Source organism: Mobula birostris, chromosome 26 (assembly GCF_030028105.1).
Source record: "Mobula birostris isolate sMobBir1 chromosome 26, sMobBir1.hap1, whole genome shotgun sequence".
NCBI classification, from domain to species: domain Eukaryota; kingdom Metazoa; phylum Chordata; class Chondrichthyes; order Myliobatiformes; family Myliobatidae; genus Mobula; species Mobula birostris.
The window spans coordinates 7,570,723-7,589,707 of NC_092395.1; the positions used below are offsets into that span (position 1 = coordinate 7,570,723).

The following is an 18,985-nucleotide window of genomic DNA, read 5'->3' on the forward strand; positions in this document are numbered from 1 at the left end:
TGTTTTCTTTTACTTTTCATTTATTTAGTAATACATTGTGGAGTCGACCCTTCCGGCTCTTCATTTGGCTTGTCATACGAAGAGCGTTTGACGGCTCTGAGCTTGTATTCGCTAGAATTCAGAAGAGTGAAGGGTGACCTCATTGAAATCTATTGACTGGTGAAAGGCCTTGATAGAGTGGATGTGAAGAGGATGGTTCCTGTGGTGGGAGAGTTTAAGAACGGAGCAGACAGCCTCAGAATAGAGGGTGCATCTTTTTGGAAAGGAGATAAAGTGGAATTTCTTTAGCCAGAGAATGGAATTCTTTGCCACAGGCAGCTGAGGAGGCCAAGTCCTTATGTATATTTAATGCAGAGGTTGATAGATTCTTGATTGGTCAGGGCATGAAGGGAAATGGGGAGAAGGCAGGAGACTGGAGCTAAGAGAAAAATTGGATCAGCCATGATGAAATGACGGAGTTAACTCGATGGGCCACATGGCCTAATCCTGCTCCTATATCTTATAATCATATGGTCTCATGATGTCTAAGCCACACTGCCCCGGCAGAGCGCGAGAAACCTGACTAATCCTGAACTAATCATGGGACAATTTATATTAACCAGTTAACCTACCTGGTAGGTCTTTGGACTGTTGGAGAAACCGGAGGACCTGGACGAAATACAAACACATATGGGAGGAATGTATAAACTTTCTTACAGTGGACACTGGTATTGAACTCCAAAGTCTGACATCCTGAGCTGTGATAGCATCTCACTAACTGCTACACTACTGTGTCACCCCATTTTAAGGAAAAATGAAAGACCGTGTTATCACCATGAGATTCTGTTTGCCCCACACTAGTTTCTCTTCGTAACGCTGAATTCACTCTCACGGGACCAAGTAACCTGTTAATTTTGAGTGATATTAACCCATTCAGTGCCTTTCTGCATATTATCCAATATCTCTAAATCCCTCATGCCCCAATGACTTCTTTCTGCGCTTTTCTAGCTTCAAGGATCCATTCTTGCATCTTTTTCCCCATTCCAGTCACTTCTGGGCTTTCATTTCTGGTAAGAGTTGCAAATTTGGCCTGTTCCATTTGTGGGATAACTTGCACACAATGCAGGCAAGGTTGAACCCAGTCTGCAACTGTAGTGTTATACTTTAAATCTTTTTCATTTTCCTTCTCCCTTCATGAATTCCATGTACTTTATTTCTCTCCGTTTCCTCCAGACATTTCTAAATTAATCTCAGCTTCAAATTACCTAACCGCTACGAATTCCCTAGTTCCCTACCATGGCACTGATTGTTGTTTTGCCTATCATCTCCATATTTTGAAGGTCAAGTGAGTGAGTTGCACTCCAGTGAATTTACTGTTAATGTCTCCAAAGGCTTTGGGAATGTATCCAGACTCGTGTTGTTACTTTATAAACTATGTTGTTACTTTATAAATCTGAAAGGCTTTTGAGCTGCCAAACCACAGACATTCAGAGAAGGTCCAGACAACTCAATTCCTTCAGTTCACTCCCTATGGTCAATTTGAAGGCAATTCAAAACATTTTGGTGATCTGGAGTCGAATTTTTAGTTGATTTTTCATCATTATTGGTTAAACTAATCTTAAACGCATTTGTAGACAGAAATTCCATGAAGTCCGGAGCTTCCTTAAGTATAAACTTTTTATTTATTACAAGCTGATGACAACAGGCATCGCTCGTCCTCGAACAAATGCTTCCCAATCCAAAGTTTTCATTTCATTGTGTAGCTCGTGTGGGTTGAGTTGTTCTCTGATCTTGGCAATTCATTTGCAAACGTTTCGTCACCATACGAGGAGACATCATCAGTATGCTGTTAAGTTGTGGTGTATCTTCTGAATACTTGGCCTTCATGTACTTCTCTATCGGCTGGCTGGACATCATTTCAAGATTCCAGATTTATTTATTATCAAAGAATGTACAAATTATACAACCTTGAGATTTGCTTGCTCACAGGTAGCCACAAAGCAAGAAACCTGAAAGAACCCAATTAAAGGAAATAAAAAGACCAACACTCGATGTGCATGAGAAAGAAAAAACAAGAACTAAAAATCATGCGAACGGTTGAAATGAACAACAGCATTCTGAACCAAAAATGAATCCTCGGATCTGAGTCCTGGAGTAGGCCCAAAGCCTCACTTATCAGTTCATCACATTAGCGGGTACGGAGCACAGCAGCCAGGGCAGTCTTCAGCTTCAGAGCCATGGAGGTGACCATCGCGCAGAACGAGTGAAGTCAGCTCTCGTCCCGACTGACGCTGTCTTTTCCGTCTATCTGGGCCGGCGTTCAAATTGACCCAACGATGGAACAGCGAAAGGCTCTGTACCCTGGAGACAGGAAACTCAGTTGTGATGTGAGACTCTGCCTAGTCTCCACCCATGAAGATCAAGAGGGCCACAAATTCAACTGGGCATCAGTGAAAGTCATGGCGCTAGCAAACGCACGGCATGCTGGAGAATTCCTGGAAGCAGGGTTTTCCACGAACAGTTCTATAAACAGACACGTCGACCTCGATCTGATTTATGAGACAATATGGGCAAAATTCCAAGACCACAACGCACAGAGTTCGTCACGCAACCAATCAGCGACAAGTTCTCTTCCCTGCATCACAATTGTGTTCCCGTAATGGCAACAGATCAGCTGATTGATCATTACGTGAAGCCAAGCATTCGGAGGACACGCCACAACCTAACAGTGCAATGATGATGTCTCCTCGTATGGTGACAAAACGTTTGCAAATGAATTGCCAAGATCGGAGAACAATTCAACCCAATGGTTTTCATTTTTCTTATACCATTTCTTAACTATTTCTCCCCACTGTCTCTACCTCACATGTGCTGTTTATACCTGGAATGAGCTAACCGGTTTGCAGTGTAACGCTTCAGCAGCTGTGTTCTGCCGAGCATCATGGGCATGCTCTTTTGGCACCAGAACAATAACTGAAAAGCTCCCGTGCTCATTGCCTTTGTTGCCACACAGCTGGAGTAAAGAGGGACAAGAAAAAGTTTATGAAACGTGAAAGTTGTGCTATATTTCATTATACCTTTCAATTAAGAAATGAATTCAGAAGCATGTAATTTTTTCCGGTTTTCATTCTGAGTATTCATGTTACCAAAAAACATTTAAAGTACCATGCAGTTTCAGGGCATGTAAAAATAAATAATAATTTAAAAATCCTGCTCAAAGCAATGATTGGTCTGCGCAGCTGTTTTTAAAAAAAATCAGACAGAATCTTGTTTGTGTTAGATCCTTTTTGTGCATATGTTCAACAGAATTGCTATCTTGGTTTTACACATTTGAAGTTGCATTATTCTTACATAAAGGGTGACTGGATATTGGGAATTAACATGACCAAATTCATCCTTCTCTTGAACATAAACAACTCTGACTCAGAACTGAAAACAAATATAGTACTTTTAACAAAAGCATATCTTGCAGGGCCTCGTATGAGAATGGAGTGTATTCGTTCCACAGTGAGAAAGCACTTGACAAGCAATGTTAAAAATGGCCTCCATGCACAGACTTTCTTCTGGTATGGGTCATATACTGTACTGTGCAAAAATCTTAGGCTCATTTATATAGGTGGAATACCGAAGACCTTTGCACGGTTCTGTAGTATTATTCATTACACTGTACTGCTGCCACAAAAAAAGAAAAAGAATTTCAGGACGTGATTCTGATATAGGTCTGTATTGTGGACTGAGAGTGGGAAAGGGGAAGGAGAGGGGAATCATAGTTGGGAAAAGGGGGATGGGAAAGAGGAGAGAGAGAGGGAAGCACCAGAGAGACATTCTGTAATGATCAATAAACCAATTGTCTAGAATCAATTGACCTTGTCTGGTGTCTCGGGGCTGGGTGTATCTGCACCCACACCACCCCTACTCCTGTCCCACACCCCTCCCGCGACACTCCACCCTCGCAATTCCAACTTCCTCTACTCCCGTCAGATTTACAAGCTTGTATGTGCCTAAGACTTTTGCACAGTACTATATAGTTCTGTTCAAAGTGGGCTGCAGCATAGTGGTTAGTGTGATGTTTTACCAGCCAGCTGTAAGATCAGGGTTCATTTGTTACCACCATTTGTAAGAAGTTTGTATGTTCTCCCCATGGATGTATGGATTTCCTCCAGGTACTCTGGTTTTCTCCCACATCCCAAAGACATATGGGTCACTTGGTCACAGGGCTATAATTGGGCTGTGCAGCCTTGATGGGCTAGAAGGCTCTGTTACCCTGCTGTATCTCTAAATAAAAATAGAAATAAAATAAAAAATAAAATTAAATGTAGGTAAGCGTGACTAGCTCAGTCTCACATTTCCTCCCACATTCTAAAGCCATAATGTTTAGGGTTAATGACTTGTGAGCATGCTAGTTTGGCACCATAAGTGTGGCAACACTTGAGGGATGCCCAGCACTGTCCTTGCTAACTCGATTTGCTTTGCTGTACACGTGATAAATAAAAGCTAATCAAAACTAAAGCAATGTACCCACAACCTATGGACTCACTTTCAGGGACTCTTCATCTCATGTTCTCAATATTCATTGCTTATTTATTTATTATTATTCTTTCTTTCTTTTCGTATTTGCACAGTTTGTTGTCTTTTGCACATGGGCTGAATGCCCAAGTTGGTGTGGCCTGTTACTGATTTTATTATAATTATTATTCTATTGTGGATTTATTGAGTGTCCCACACAAGAAAATGAATCTCAGGGTTGTATGTGTACATGTATGTACTTAAAATTTACTATGAATTTTTAAATTTAATCATTATCATTTCAACATAATAACAATCCTTTTTCTAAAACAATAACCATTTCAGGAGAGAGACGAGAAGGAATCAATACTTCGGTGAGCACTGATGTTCAGTCAGTGTTCAAAGGCAAAACCTACAACCAGCTTCAAGCACTGTATCAAAACATCGAAGCGAAAATCAAAACTGGTGGTTCAAATCTGGACATTGGCTACTGGGAAACTTTACTGCAGCAACTCAAGGCGTATATGGCCAGAGCCAGGTACTACTCAGCACGTGAAGATCCAATACTGGTGTGAATGTTTCTCCTTGGTCTCCTAGATTTGGTTTTCCTGTGGGAAAAGGTCCGTCTGTTCATTGTGATGATCTCATGGTTTATGCTGTGTCAAAAGTATCAGATGCTCTGTTACAAGCGTTATAAGGCATTGGTCAGACAGCACGTGAAGCATTAGACCACTTTTTGGCCCCTTATCTAAGAAAACGTCTGCTGCCCTTGCAAAGGGTCCAGAGGAGGTTCTCGAGAACGATCCCGGGAATGAAAGGGTTAACCTGTTAGGAGGGTTTGATGGCTGTGGGGCTGTACTTGCTGAATTTTAAAAGAATGAGTAGGGAACTCATTGACACCTGTTGAATATCAAAAGCTGAGATTGAGTGGATGTGGAGAGGATGTTTCCAATAATGGCAGAGGGGATCTAGGACTGGAGGTCACAGCCTGAAAAACGGTTTTTAGAACAGAGATGAGGAGGAATTTCTTAGCAGAGGGTAGTAAATCTGTGGAGGCCAAGTTATTAGGTGTACTTAAAGTGGAGGTTGATGGGTTCTTGATCAGTCAGGGTGTCAAGGGTTATTGGGAGGAGGCAGAAGGGATAAGAGGGATAATAAATCAGTCATGATGGAATGATAGTGAATACTCAATGGACAGAATGGCCTAATTCTGTTCCTATTTCTATGGTCAGAGAGGATCATGTATCTATGTCAATGAAAAGATGTAAGCAATAAAGCTTCCTACTCTATTGAAGGCAAGGTGTTTTAAATGCATGCGTGAGTTTTGTGTGGCGAATTGGACAGAGACAGCCAACAGGTATATTCCATTTCTTTTAGAAAGAAGCTGCAACAAGCTGTTTTACCCAATCGGTACATGTTTGTAGAGTTATCCAGACGAGAGCGAGGCCCTTCACAAGGAATTTGCTGGAACTTGAGGACCTGAGTTATAGGGAAGGTTGAATAAGTTAGCACTTTTTTCAAGAGGATGAGCAGAGATAGTATTGTACAAAATTGTCAGGGGTGTAGATAGGGTAAATACAGACAGGCTTTTTACCCTGAGGTTTGGATTAGTACACAGATGGGAGGGGTGTGGAGGACTTTGGTTCAGGTGTAGGTCAGTGGGACCAGATACAGAATTAATAGTTTTGCACAGACTAGATGGGCCAAAGGGCCTGTTTCTGTCCTGTAACACTATGCCTCTGACTCTAGAACTAAGTAACTAGAGGTCATAGGTTAAGGGTGAAAGGTAAAATATTCATGGAGAACCTGAGGAAGAACTTCACTCAAGGGGTGTTGTGAGTGTAGAACAGGCTTTCAGCGGAGACTGTGGACATGGTTTCAACTGAAACATTTAAGAGAAGTTTGGACAGGTACATACAGTAGATGGAAAGGGTATGGAGGGCTATGATCTAGAGTTTGATAGATGGGACTAGGCACAACAATGGGTTGGTACAAACTAGAAGAGCCAAAGGGTCGGTCTCTGTAGTTCTCTATGACTCTGTGGTCCAGCTCGTTCATGTTGTAACGGCTTTTCTCTCAGCAAGATCTGTTTTTACTGAGCATCCGCTAAACTGAATATCCAGTAAGAAGTCATAGATCTTTGTATATTACTGTTTGGATGGATTGACATCCATCTCTGTCTCTCTCAGGTTGCGTGAAAGACATCAGGATGTATTGCGACAGAAGCTGTACAAACTGAAGCAGGAGCAAGGGGTGGAAAGTGAGCCCTTGTTTCCAATTCTGAAGAGCGAGCCACAGTCTCCCAAGGACAAGTATGTACCTGTGCAGTTTTAGATTGTGTTGTATAGCTTGTTATTGCAGAAAAGCGTGACGCTCTTTGCTACCATTTTGAATCATGCCATCTGAACTAATATTTTTAAATTAAAAGCATTCTTTCTACAGCATAATAGACAATCTCAGATGTGTGAGTAAATATCTAATGCATGTCGGTTCTGTTTCCTTCACACTCATTGCAATCACCCCTGCTTGCTACTATCCGTATAGTTTCGAGGCTTTGTGTGTTTGGTGAAGTTTGAACATTACTCTGGATAAAGTAGTGGAATAGGGATGTAAGGAGATTATTACATTTCACGTTAAAAAACCTGGCTTCCATTCTGCTTAATATTAGTAACTGTTTTCCTCAAAGAACATTTGATTCATTGGCCATTTGTAAGTGATTGAACTTAAATGGTATATATGAAAATGACACTTTGAATTTTTTTTTACATGCTGTCTTATATAATATTTCAGTAGAGATCACAGCAACCTTTCCTCATCCGACCACTCTAGTGCAGAGAACTCTCCTCTCAGGTAAAGGTATTTTATAACCTTAGACTCTAATGGTCCAGGTTCAGTCCAGTAGAATAATAGCAAAATAATTCCGTTTTTAAACAATAAAATGTTAGCAAAATTTTATAATGAATACGTACTTAGATGCTTATTCCTGCCTGGTGTATTCCTCTAAGGCTTAGATCAGGGGTTCCCGATTTTTTTTTATACTATGGACCAATACCATTAAGAGAGGGGCTTGGGAACCCCTATTCTAGGGGAATACTGCTGAAGCATTTAAAATAACTTTTTTGTTTTGCAATAACAGAGCTATTTCTGCTGTTAGTTTCATGCACTGAAGAGTATTTATGACGTGGTGTACAGTTTGAGCTTTGCTCATTGTATGAGGTTTAAAAAAGGCACAAAAAGGCTACTCATTTAGGGCCTCACCTTTGTCCCCCTTCGCCCACACCTCAGCGAGTTCCGTGTTCGCCATGATGCGGAACTTTTCTTCCGCCGTCTCCGTCTCCGAGCCTACTTCTTTGGCAAGGACTCTTCCACCCCCACCGATGACCCCTTCTCCCGTCTTCAACCCTCCTCTTCTTCATGGACACCCCGCTCTGGTCTTCTGCCTGCTCTGGATCTCTTTATCGCTAATTGCCGACGGGACATCAACCGTCTCGACTTCACTGCACCTTGTCCCCATTCCAACCTCACTCCTTCGGAACGCTCTGCTCTCCACTCCCTCCACACTAATCCTAACCTTATTATTAAACCCGCCGATAAGGGGGGTGCTGTTGTAGTCTGGCGTACTGATCTCTACCTTGCCGAGGCACAGTGTCAACTCGCGGATACCTCCTCTTATTTACCCCTCGATCGTGACCTCACTAAGGAGCACCAGGCCATTGTCTCCCACACCATCACCGACTTTATCCGCTCAGGGGATCTCCCATCCACTGCTACCAACCTTATAGTTCCCACACCCCGCACTTCCCGTTTCTACCTCCTACCCAAGATCCGCAAACCTGCCTGTCCTGGCCGACCTATTGTCTCAGCTTGCTCCTGCCCCACCGAACTCGTTTCTGCATACCTCGACACGGTTTTATCCCCCCCTTATTCAATCCCTTCCGACCTATGTTCGTGACACTTCTCACGCTCTTAAACTTTTCGATGATTTTAAGTTCCCTGGCCCCCACCGCTTTATTTTCACCATGGATGTCCAGTCCCTATATACTTCCATCCCCCATCAGGATGGTCTCAAAGCTCTACGCTTCTTTTTGGATTCCAGACCTAATCAGTTCCCCTCTACCACCACTCTGCTCCGTCTAGTGGAATTAGTCCTTACTCTTAATAATTTCTCCTTTGGCTCCTCCCACTTCCTCCAAACTAAAGGTGTAGCTATGGGCATCCGTATGGGTCCTAGCTATGCCTGCCTTTTTGTTGGGTTTATGGAACAATCTATGTTCCGTGCCTATTCTGGTATCTGTCCCCCACTTTTCCTTCGCTACATCGACGACTGCATTGGCGCTGCTTCCTGCACGCATGCAGAACTCATTGACTTTACTAACTTTGCCTCCAACCTTCACCCTGCCCTCAAGTTTACTTGGTCCATTTCCGACACCTCCCTCCCCTTTCTAGATCTTTCTGTCTCTGTCTCTGGAGACAGCTTATCCACTGATGTCTACTATAAGCCTACTGACTCTCACAGCTATCTGGACTATTCCTCTTCTCACCCTGTCTCTTGCAAAAACGCCATCCCCTTCTCGCAATTCCTCCGTCTCCGCCGCATCTGCTCTCAGGATGAGGCTTTTTATTCTAGGATGAGGGAGATGTCTTCCTTTTTTAAAGAAAGGGGCTTCCCTTCCTCCACTATCAACTCTGCTCTTAAACGCATCTCCCCCATTTCACGTACATCTGCTCTCACTCCATCCTCCCGCCACCCCACTAGGAATAGGGTTCCCCTGGTCCTCACCTACCACCCCACCAGCCTCCGGGTCCAACATATTATTCTCCGTAACTTCCGCCACCTCCAACGGGATCCCACCACTAAGCACATCTTTCCCTCCCGCCCTCTCTCTGCATTCCGCAGGGATCGCTCCCTACGCAACTCCCTTGTCCATTCGTCCCCCCCATCCCTCCCCACTGATCTCCCTCCTGGCACTTATCCGTGTAAGCGGAACAAGTGCTACACATGCCCTTACACTTCCTCCCTTACCACCATTCAGGGCCCCAAACAGTCCTTCCAGGTGAGGCAACACTTCACCTGTGAGTCGACTGGGGTGGTATACTGCGTCCGGTGCTCCCGATGTGGCCTTTTATATATTGGCGAGACCCGATGCAGACTGGGAGACCGCTTTGCTGAACATCTACGCTCTGTCCGCCAGAGAAAGCAGGATCTCCCAGTGGCCACACATTTTAATTCCACAGCCCATTCCCATTCTGACATGTCTATCCACGGCCTCCTCTACTGTAAAGATGAAGCCACACTCAGGTTGGAGGAACAACACCTTATATTCCGTCTGGTTAGCCTCCAACCTGATGGCATGAACATCGACTTCTCTAACTTCCGCTAAGGCCCCACCTCCCCCTCGTACCCCATCTGTTACTTATTATTATTTTTATGCACACATTCTTTCTCTCACTCTCCTTTTTCTCCCTCTGTCCCTCTGAAAATACCTCTTGCCCATCCTCTGGGTCCCCCCCCCCCCCCCGGTCTTTCTTCCCGGACCTCCTGTCCCATGATCCTCTCGTATCTCCTTTTGCCTATCACCTGTCCAGCTCTTGGCTCCATCCCTCCCCCTCCTGTCTTCTCCTATCATTTTGGATCTCCCCCTCCCCCTCCAACTTTCAAATCCCTTACTCACTCTTCCTACAGATGCTGCCTGGCCTGCTGCATTCACCAGCAACTTTGATGTGTGTTGCTACTCGTTTTAATTCTGCTTCCCATTCCCATTCTGACACATCGGTCCGTGACCTCTGCTGCTGGAGGAGCAACGGCTCATATTCCGTCTCGGGAGCCTCCAACCGATAGCGTGAAGTTTGATTTTTTAACATCCAGTAATTTCTTCCCCCTCCCCCTTCTCTCTCTCTTTCCATTCCTCATTCTGGCTCCCCTCTTCTCCTCACCTGCCCATTATGTCCCTCTAGTTCCTCTTATCCTGCTCCTTCTCCTTCATGATCAGTTCTCCTTTCTAATCAGATTCCTCCTTCTTCAGCCCTTTACCTCTTCCACCTTTCATCTCCCAGCTTCTCACCTCATCCCCCTTCCCCCACTCACTCACTTTCCCCCTCACCTGCTCTCACTTGTCAGCTGTCAGCTTGTACTCCTACCCCTCCCTCCACCTTCTTATTCTGCCGTCTGTCCTCTTCTTTTCCAGCCCTTATGAAGGGTCTCAGCCCGAACCATCGACTGTTCATTCCTTTCCATAGGTACTGCCTGACCTGCTGAGTTCCTCAGCCATTTTGTTTGTTACTTTAATTAATGCTTTTTGTGTGTGTTATGCAGTTTTAATATTTTTCCAAATAATTTAAATTATGATTTACATTAGAATTGCTGTAATGGAGTGATGTTGAAGGAGCCTGAATTTTTCAAGGCACTGAAGTGGTGCGGCAGTTCGCACTGCTGCCTCACAGCTCTAGGTGTCTAGGTTTCAGCCTGACGGTGGTGCTGACAGTGTCAAACTCGGCCGTTCACTCCATGCAGCACACATCAAAGTTGCTGGTGAACGCAGCAGGCCAGGCAGCATCTCTAGGAAGAGGTACAGTCGACGTTTCAGGCCGAGACCCTTCGTCATACACACATTCTTTCTCTCACTCTCCTTTTTCTCCCTCTGTCCCTCTGACTATACCCCTTGTCCATCCTCTGGGTCCCCCCCCCCCCCCACCGTCTTTCTTTCCGGACCTCCTGTCCCATGATCCTCTCGTATCCCCTTTGCCTATCACCTGTCCAGCTCTTGGCTCCATCCCTCCCCCTCCTGTCTTCTCCTATCATTTTGGATCTCCATCTCCCCCTCCCACTTTCAAATCTCTTACTAACTCTTCCTTCAGTTAGTCCTGACGAAGGGTCTCGGCCCGAAACGTCGACTGCACCTCTTCCTAGAGATGCTGCCTGGCCTGCTGCGTTCACCAGCAACTTTGATGCGTGTTGCTTGAATTTCCAGCATCTGCAGAATTCCTGTTGTTTGCCGTTCACTCCATGCTTGATTGGTTTGTTTCCGCCCCCACCCCCTGCCTGGTGCTGAATTTTCCCCCATTATTCTAAAATTGTGCTAAGTGGGAGGCTGTAAGTTGTCCCCAGTGGTGGCAGTAGCAACAGCTGCAGCTAATGGGCCAGAGAGCAAGAACTGCTGACTGGGAAATGTCAGTGATGGGGTTGCCTTCAGAGCTCGAATGAGTTTGATGGGCCAGAAGGCCTCATTTGAAGTCATAGGAAAGATGAAATAAGGATTACTATGTACTTGTAGACTCAGGGATACTCTACTATCCATAGAAACATAGAAAACCTACAGCACAATACAGGCCCTTCGGCCCACAAAGTTGTGCTGAACATGCCCCTACCTTAGAAATTACTAGGGTTACCCATAGCCCTCTATTTTTCTAAGCTCCATGTACCTGTCCAAAAATCTCTTAAAAGACCCTATCATATCTGCCTCCACCACCACCGCCAGCAGCCCATTCCACACACTCACCACTCTCTGTGTAAAAAAGCTTACCCCTGACATCTCCTCTGTACCTACTCCGAAGAACCTTAAACCTGTGCCCTCTTGTGGCAGCCATTTCAGCCCTGGAAAAGTGCCTCTGACTATCCACACGATCAATGCCTCTCATCATCTTATACACCTCCATCAGGTCACCTCTCATCCTCCGTCACTCCAAGGAGAAAAGGCCAAGTTCACTCAACCTGCTTTCATAAGGTATGCTCCCCAATCCAGGCAACATCCTTGTAAATCTCCTGTGCAACCTTTCTATAGTTTCCACATCCTTCCTGTAGTGAGGTGACTAGAACTGAGCACAGTACTCCAAGTGGGGTCTGACCAGGGTCCTACGTAGCTGCAACATTACCTCTCAGCTCCTAAATTCAGTTCCACAATTGATGAAGGCCAATACACTGTACACTTTCTTAACCACAGAGTCAAACTGCGTAGCAGCTTTGAGCGTCCTATGGACTCGGACCCCAAAATCTCTCTGATCCTCCACACAACCAAGAGTGTTACCATTAATACTATATTCTGCCATCATATTTGACCTACCAAAATGAACCACTTCAGACTTATCTGGGTTGAACTCTATCTGCCACTTTCCAGCCCAGTTTTGCATCCTATTAATGCAGGGTCTTGACCCAAAACATCAACTGTTTACTCTTTTCCATGGATGCTGCCTGACCTACTGAATTCTAGCATTTTTGTGTGGGTTGCCTTCATTACTAGTTTATTTTTACTTAGAGATACAGCGCAGAATGGACCCTTGTGGTCCAACGAGCCGTACCATCCAGCAATCCATCAATTTAACCCTAGCCTAACCAGGTGACAACTTACAGTGACTAGTTAGCCTACTAACCGGTACTGCCTTTAGACTGTGGGAGGAAACTGGAGCACCCGGAGGAAAGCCATGCATGCATGGAAAGGACATAAAACCTTCCTTACAGAGGATGCCAGAATTGAATTCTGAACTCTGACACCCCGAGCAGTAATCAGCTGCACAAACTGTTCTGCTGGTCAGTCACATGAGATTGGCCATAAATTCTCTGAATTGTTTTTTACTTTCTCTCCATACGGCCATAAGACGTAGGAGCAGAATTCAGCCATCTGGCCCATCAAGTCTGCTCCGCCATTCAATCATAGCTGATCCTTTTTTTTTCTCCTCAGCCCCAGTTCTTGGCCTTCTCCCCGTAACCTTTAATGCCATGTCCAATCAAGAACCTATCAATTTCTGCCTTAAATGCACCCAGCGACCTGGCCTCCACAGCTGCATCTGGCAACAAAATCCACAAATTCACCACCCTCCCATTGCACCCCTTGTGATCTTCACTCATCCCCTCCTCCACCTCAGCCTATACATCCCTGGGCCACTCACCTGCCTTTGGCTCCTTATTGCCTTGAGGGAGATTGATCCACTATTCCGTCATGGCTGATTTATTTTCCCTCTCGATCCCATTCTCTTGCTTTCTCCCCATAACCTTTGACACCTTTACTAAAGCTAGCATTTGACCAGAGCCCCATCCCCATTCTGTGTCTACTTCCAAAAGGACAGGGAACTGAAGAGGTAAGAGAAGAACCACAAAGAGTTTAGCTTTTTATAAGTGAAGCTGATGTTGAGACCCAGCTACCTTTCTGATTAGAATGTTTTCCATATTGCTTAAAACTAAACTTTTATCAGAGCAGCTATAACAAGTTTTCTAAATGGAGTCAAAATTCTCCACAATAGAATCAAATAGATTTTAGCCTATGTTGTAAATAACATTTTTAAAAAATTAAACAAGCCATTAATAGTGTTCAAAATTTGTAAGTTCTTCCAATTTTGGCACCTGTGTTCACCAATCTCTAGTTTTAAAAGGCGGAGCTAATTTTATTTGTATCATGCAGGTCACAGGATGAAGCCAAAGAAGTACCGGGAACTTGCGAGGGGAATGCAGAAGAGGAGAATGCGGAGGGTGAAGCTGAGGGAGAAGCAGTCCTCACCGAGGAGGATCTGATACAGCAGAGCTTGGATGACTATGACGCTGGCAAATACAGTCCCAGGCTACTGAGCACACATGAACTGCCGATGGACACTCACATTGTAGATGCTGAGGAGGACCTGCAGAAGCTGTTGATGGCACGGCAGCAGTTACAAGTGACTGGTAAGAGAAAGAACGTGAACAAACTGATCTCGCAAACTTGGTCTTGGTTTATCATTCTCACTTTAATTAAGATACAGTGAAAAGCCTGCCCTGCCTGCTGTTGATTCAGATCAAATCATTTCACAGTGCACTGAGCTAGATTAAGATAAGTAGTAGAGCTACTAGGACTTGATGTTTCAATCCCTATGGTAAGTTGGCACTCTCGATGTTGGCAGTGGGTTTGGAGTGGTGATGAGGGAGGGTAGGTACGTCATCGGGGTCAGCAGGTGGGCACCCTCCTCCTTTGACGTTTCGTTGATAAGCCCACGACATCTCCAGAGGGCTCAACGGTGCTACCTGGCATCCCAGATACACCCCCCTCTGTTCCATTCCCTCCTGTCTTCATCTTGCAGCCCAGTTGTCTTTCCTTTTAATCCAAATCCAATTGCTGCTTTCTTCTACTGCATTTGACAAGGACTTGCTTGCTTGTTGGAGGGAGTAGCCCTCACCCCCATCTTCTTCAATAGATGTAGCAACGAATCCCCTGCATCCCACTTCTACAGGGAAAATCTTGGCCTTCTAGCCATTCTGGGCAGCTTCAGTTGCCAGTTCAGAGTATTTGGTCTTTTTCCTCTCATAAGCTTCTTCAACACCATCTTCCCATGGTACTGTCAATTCCACAACATTTGCCAGCTTGGCTGTTGTGGACCACAGGGCCATGTCTGGCCGGAGTGTTGTAGCTGCAATGTCTGGGGGAAACACAAGCTTTTTTTCCAAGTCCACGTCCATTTTCCAATCCCGAGCAACCTGCAGATGCTTACATCTCTTGATGTTATATGGTGCTCTGGAGGTTGGCCTGCTGGTACAAATCGTGTGATGTGGACATTCCCTGACGATGTTTGTGGGAGAGCATTTGTGGTGATTCGCCTCTGTTCCAAGATTGTAATGATGCAGAATAAAGTGTGAAAGCTAATGGAAAAAGTGCAGTGCAGGTAAATGATAAAGTGGAACACCATAACAAGTTAGAATGTGAGGACAAGAGTCTATCTTAACAGATAAGAAGTCCATTCAAGAGTCTGATAACAGTGTAATAGAAGCTGTCCTTGACCCTGGTAGTACGTGCTTTCGGGCTTTTGTATCTTTCCTGGCCAGGACAACAACGTGGTTGGAACAGGGAATCTGAAGTCTTTATTTTTTATGTAATCTTTAGCCTTCTGAGGAAGTAGAAATGCTGTTGAACTTTCTTGGCTGTGACACCAGTGTGGTTGGACAAGGACGGCTATTGATGATGTTCACATCTAGTTGTCATGTAAAGGGTGGCAAGCTAGCGTAGTGGTGAGCACAGTGCTTTACTGTAATTAGGCTAGGGTTAAATTGGGGGGTTGCTGAGTGGGTGGCTCGAAGGGCCAGAAGGGACAGCTCTGCACTTTACCGCAATCAGTCAAAGAAGAATCGGGTGCAATAGCAGAAATAAATTACTGCAATAATGAGTTAGTTGAATGGGTTAGGAGAACACCCTTATTGACACGTTTCTGCGGTAGAGGGGTGGAAGTTGCTGGAGATGGGACGATTTACCATGACCAATCAACCTACCAACCGGTATGTTTTAGTGCAACCATATTGATGTCACGGCCAAGAAAGCTCACCGACACTTCTACTTCCCCAGGAAGCTAAAGAAGTTTTCCCTGTCAGGTAGTTTACACAAAATTTATAGCTGGAAAAGTGCCCACCCTGGGTCAGAACTGAAAAAGCCTCTCGGATGAGTGGTGAAACGTCTTCTAGACAACACGGGAAGTCCAGTTACCTTGATTTACTACTGCTTGATAGACAATCTTGAAACGATGCAACTTAAGTGTAATTAAGCATTCAGCAAAAGATACGACACCCAGCGATCCCCAGGTCCAAGCTAAACTGCCCAGAACAAAGCAAGGATATGTAACTTATACCCTTCGCTTTTACTATGCCCCCACCCATGTGACTAACTACCATAATAAACTAATAAATGTGTAACACAGAATACAATGTAGATAGAAAACAGCTACATGGCTCCCACAATTGTGATCTTGCATTATGATTGTTTTGATTATGACTGTACACAATTATGATTATTTACCTGCACTGCATGGTTTCAGTAGTTTTTCTAATTTATTCTACATTGTTATTGTTTTACCTTATTCTAGCTCAATGTGCTGTGTAATGATCTGATCTGGATGAGCAGTATGCAAGACAAGCGTCTCGTACCTTCATACGTGAGACAATATCAAAGTATACCATTTACACCCCAAGTTGCAGATGAAAAATAGAATTACATGACATGCAGATCCAAAATCATTAGGCCAAGTCAGTCTATCTCCACTTGATCCAACCTTCCTTTCCTCCTCCAAAATTATCAGCATAATTCTTTGCAACACGCACAAAATGCTGGTGGAACGCAGCAGACCAGGCAGCATCCATAGGAAGAAGCATAGTTGATGTTTGCCTGAAACGTCGACTGTGCTTCTTCCTATAGATGCTGCCTGGCCTGCTGCGTTCCACCAGCATTTTGTGTGTGTTGCTTGAATTTCCAGCATCTTCAGATTTTCTTGTGTTAGCATAATCCTTTGTTTTCTTCTTCCCCCAAACATTTATCTAATCTGTGACCTCAACTTTTTATTGTAGCAAACTCCATGCTTTCACCACACTGTCAGTGAAGAATCTTTCCTCGATTCCCCATTTGATTTATTGCTGAATTCCTTAAAGGCCACAACTGTGCAAATTTATGCATTACCATATTTAGTCATGATTTTAAATATTTTCTTGCAAACTGCAGCCTCAGTCAAAATAAGTTAGCTCTGATGCCCATGTTAAACCGATTATCGTTGCTTTGTTCCAAATGAAGATCAAAGATGTACAAGTTATTATTTTGTTCTCTAATTCATGTTCAAATTTGTCACTTCATGTGTCATAACTTTAAAATTATATTTTTAGAATCCTTGTTAAGAGTCTGACTAACTTGAGGAAAATATCTATGTAATCTATCCCACCCACCCATCTATCCATCTTATCTATCTATAGAGATAGGCCCTTGGGGCTGCGCCACCCAGCAACCTTTAACAACCCCCAATTTAACCCAGGTCTCATCACAGGACAATTTACAATGACCTATGCACCTCCTAACTGGGACGGCTTGGGACTGTGGGAGGAAACCAGAGCACCTGGAGAAAACCACACATCCCATGGGAAGGACGTACAGCCTCCTTATAGAGGACACAGGATTGAACTCTGAACTCCAGTGCCCCGAGCTGTAATAGCATCACTCTAACCACTATGTATTCTTGAACGTAGTTCGTTCGAAGGCTCTCAGCCCAAAACATCGCCTCTCTATTCCTTTCCATGGGTGCTGCCTGACCTGCTGAGATCGAGCAGCATCTTGTGCATGTTGCTCTGGATTTCCAGCGTATGCAGTGTTGCTTGTCTTGAAAGTATTCTCAGATGTTTTCTCTGTGTGTTTGCATAGGTGATGCCAGTGAGAGTGCTGAAGATGCATTTGTACGCAAAGCCAAGGAGGGAATGGGAACCGATGAGGCTCAGTTCAGCGTGGAAATGCCCTTGACGGGCAAAGTCTATCTGTGGGCTGACAAATACCGACCCAGAAAGCCACGGTTCTTCAATCGCGTCCATACTGGCTTTGAATGGAACAAGTACAACCAAACCCACTATGATTTCGACAACCCTCCTCCCAAGATCGTGCAGGGTTACAAATTCAACATCTTTTACCCAGACCTTATCGACAAGCGGGCAACTCCTCAGTATTTCCTTGAGCCGTGTGCGGACAACAAAGATTTTGCCATTCTTCGCTTCCATGCCGGTCCTCCCTATGAAGATATTGCCTTTAAAATTGTAAACCGGGAATGGGAGTACTCTCACCGGCATGGTTTCAGATGCCAGTTTGCCAATGGAATATTTCAGCTATGGTTCCATTTTAAAAGGTATCGCTACAGAAGGTAGAAACACCCTGAGGTGAAACTAATTGACTGGTTATCATTTTCAAGTTACTTTCCTTTGTGAAACTGCCAGCCAGTAATATGTGCTGCACAGGACTTTGAAAGGGATGTAGCCAACAGGATAGTAAAGGATATTTTCCAGTGATGTGAGATAATTTTAATTTTTCCCATGCTATCATTATTTTCCCCATTATACTTTGTGATTATTGCAACAAAACTTAATTGAACCATAACAAATCTGTTCTGCTGAAAGAACTGAAACCTTAAGGTATTATCTCCTTTGTTACATCGTCAGTTTGACTTCCTTATATCCTTATACTCTTATTGTAATACCGATCTCTTAATTGTTCATTCTGTGAGGAACTGTGATTGACTAAATTGAGCTACGCAGAAGTTGTAACTGGGAGATATAATGGTCTTTATTCAATACAGCATAATAGAGAGAATCTCGTTGTCCTCATCTTGCATAATATTTTATGCTTTTTGATCACAGATAATAAACAATTAACCAATGGCTATAACTACCATTTTGAATGTAGTTGGCAGATTACATATTTACAATGGTAGAAAATATCAGCTAGCCGAACCTCTTTGCACACTTAATACTAGTGGCTGGTCCAAAAGCTCAGTACAAATTCCAGACACCCAAAATATACTCCTTCTGTTACAGTGTTGAGGGATGGTTCCCTGAATGTTTATTCATTCATTATGTGTCGATGTGGGTGATCATGGTCTTGACAACTTTTTCTCCAGAAGTGGTTTGCCATTGCTTTGTTCTGGGCAGTGTCTTTACAAGATGGGTGACCCCAGGCACTATCAATACCTTTCAGAGATTGTCTGCCTGGTGTCAGTGGTCGCATAATCAGCACTTGTGATATGTCCCAGCTGCTCA

General features: G+C 44.2%; 1 protein-coding gene across 1 annotated transcript in view; it reads left to right on the forward strand.

Moving 5' to 3' along the window:
• cactin overlaps nucleotides 1-18,614 on the forward strand; it is a 43,860-nt gene extending 25,246 nt beyond the window's left edge. Inside the window, exons 6-10 of the mRNA XM_072244112.1 lie at nucleotides 4,831-5,023; nucleotides 6,675-6,797; nucleotides 7,276-7,335; nucleotides 13,875-14,131; nucleotides 17,607-18,614. Of these exons, the coding sequence (XP_072100213.1) occupies nucleotides 4,831-5,023; nucleotides 6,675-6,797; nucleotides 7,276-7,335; nucleotides 13,875-14,131; nucleotides 17,607-18,097 (1,124 nt within the window). The 3' untranslated portion in view covers nucleotides 18,098-18,614. The remainder of the gene's footprint in view (nucleotides 1-4,830; nucleotides 5,024-6,674; nucleotides 6,798-7,275; nucleotides 7,336-13,874; nucleotides 14,132-17,606) is intronic.
• Nucleotides 18,615-18,985: the final 371 nt, after the last annotated feature.